General features: G+C 46.0%; 1 protein-coding gene across 1 annotated transcript in view; it reads left to right on the top strand.

Annotated features, from left to right (window-relative positions):
* The window catches only part of LOC119589720 (transcription initiation factor TFIID subunit 9-like), a 1,583-nt gene extending 1,350 nt beyond the window's left edge, over nt 1-233 (top strand). The window contains exon 3 of the mRNA XM_037938303.1: nt 1-233. This exon is cut by the window's left edge and continues 396 nt beyond it. Within this exon, the coding sequence (XP_037794231.1) occupies nt 1-142 (142 nt within the window). The 3' untranslated portion in view covers nt 143-233.
* The last annotated feature ends 2,267 nt before the right edge of the window (nt 234-2,500 follow it).

The raw sequence follows: 2,500 nt of genomic DNA, 5'->3' as shown, positions 1-2,500 counted from the left end.
TCCGGTCGTGTTCCGCGCATCGCGCCCCGTCGCCGCCCCTGCCCCCGCCCCCATGCAGCGCCTGACGCCCCTGGCCGCCATCGACAGGGTCCCCGCGGCCCCCGCCCGCAGGGTCTCGGACAGCAGCGATGAGGAGGAGTAGGCAGGTGCTCTGAATTGCACTGGCTCCTCTCTTTATCCTTACAATGTCTTTCTAAATATATACATCGGTATTAATAAATATACCAACGATATTATTCAACTTCATTCTCAAGACCTATACATGTAGGGATGACAGAATGTCAAGGATAATGCACACTCAGCATGTTCATCTGAGAGTAACATACTGGAGCGATCATCCCTCACCTTCCTCAAGAGGTTACACCACCGCATTTGGTCAAGTTCATGGGCCAGGCCCCTTCACGTGGGTCACCACAGGGCAAGTGAAAATGACTCGGAAATATCAGCTGTAAAACTGCTTTCGTGATGTATGATAAAGGCCTCGAACAAGGGCAAAAGTCTTAGCCAGAGTTGGGGCGGGGGGTATTGTGGAAAAAAAACAATCTCTCAGAGACATCGAAAAGAAAAGGATCAGTGGCGCTTCTAAAAATTATTATTTTTCGCTTTTACCTCCTGCGCCCTATCCCCCCCCCCCACACCCACACATCGTTAGATTATCATTCGATATAATTGCCCCTTCTTCAGTCTGAGACGACATGGGCTACGTGAAAGGGTGAGTGTTTAACAAGGAAGCGCTTGCAAAAGAGGATAAAAAGTTTGCTTGGAGTAATTCTGAGGAATTCTGAGCCTAAAAATGGCAATGCCTCTTGCATAATACTGTGAATGTTGCCTTGTGGTCGGGCCACATCCGTCGGTCCTGATGCTCCTGAGATGCTGCTGATCTTGGAGATGCTGCCTTGGTCCTGGACGAGTCGTACCGGGGGCCCTGCGCCTCGCCATCTCGGCTTGAGTGCGCCATCGCTACACATTAGTTTCACGACGATGTCTCCATTAAACGTATTTTTGACCAAGTCTCACTACTTGGAGGGCATTGAAGTCTCCACGTCGGAAATTTGAATTTATTTATTTTCTTCCTTATTTTGAGTATGCACAGTCCGAAATGCAGTTTTCCCCAGGACTGTGTATTTTCGATTTTACCTTGCCTTCCGTTTTCTTTAATTCTTTCTCTTCACTGACGGATGAAGTGTCGCAGTGACCCCTAAAGGCGATTCCTCTCATTTTCTTGAGTTTTGGCTGCCTTATCGATATGTTAATTATTACACTGATCTTTTGGGTGTAATGGTCATGTACTTGCATATTTTCTTTAGTTTCGCGCTGACGCCCGCTGCATTGTTGCAGGTTATTTGTTTTGGTATAAATAATCAGTTTTTGGGAGAGGATTCGCTTGGGTTCCAGGACTTCCAGCTTGGTGTGTTAACCTCGCTCCGTGTCAGGCAGTTGTCGATCTCTCCAGACCTTCGTTAAGTTAAGTTTTGCGTTTTTTTCAGCATTTAGGTCGTGACTGGACTGTCTGTGTTGGGCCGTGTGTCATATGCAGTGCGCTCTTCTTGCAGTTCATGCCAGCGCGGCCTACTACTTTGATGCTGGTGAGGCTAAAGTCTACGTAAGGGACCAAGCAGGCCTCAGAAGAGAACAGGGATCAGCACCTTCAGAGTATTCTCTACCTTAAGTATTCAGCTCCCGTCCGGGTTGAGGATTCGTACCTCTCGGACTCCTTTCTCAGTTTTTTTTTCAGGTTCAGTTCCTAGAAGTTTAAGGTATGTATTAATTGTTTGTTTTTCTCTTGAGTGCTGGTGCCCCTAACTCTGACTTTTCCACACTCCTATGTATCTTTAAACATATGCCTTGGTGTTAGTCAAGGTAATTTTGTTTGTTTATTTTTCCTCCGCTTCGAAGAGCTCTTCTGTGCCTAACGTCACCTGAGGACCTCCCCCTTTTTATTGTGTATCATATAATTACTTTATTTAGGATTAAATGGGCTGTGTGTTTTTATTTCGATTTTCATGTCTGAACTCTGTGCGAACTTTCCCTCAATAAATATAACATCCATACAAGAGCTTTTACTCAAACCAGGCAATTCCAAACTACCCTACGAGTAAAGACTGGTACTGACCATGGGGCTGAACCTATCCGACTTTTGATTTCAGACTTAGGGCATCTAAACGGCATAGGGTAACTGTTGAATCTGTTTCCCATACCTTGGAAGGGCTGACAGAGAGTAGTTAAAATCGGACTATAGTAAGCTCTGATCAAAGAACAGAGCTTTGTCAGTCAACACCCGGGCTGTACTATATCCTGGGCTCCCACAGCAGTCGTTGACAGTCAGTCGTAAGAAGAACTTTATGAGCTTTTTCTTCTCACACGTCCAAGGAGAAGCAAGGCCTACACTATCTCTTTATTACAATGACGCACATACACAACATACAGCACACTTATCTGTCTCCCCTTCAACCCTTCTTCCACAACACATTCGCGCCCAACTGTACAACAAGCACGGTTC

This window comes from Penaeus monodon, chromosome 26, assembly GCF_015228065.2.
Source record: "Penaeus monodon isolate SGIC_2016 chromosome 26, NSTDA_Pmon_1, whole genome shotgun sequence".
NCBI classification, from domain to species: Eukaryota; Metazoa; Arthropoda; class Malacostraca; order Decapoda; family Penaeidae; genus Penaeus; species Penaeus monodon.
This window is presented reverse-complemented; position numbering and strand designations above follow the sequence as displayed.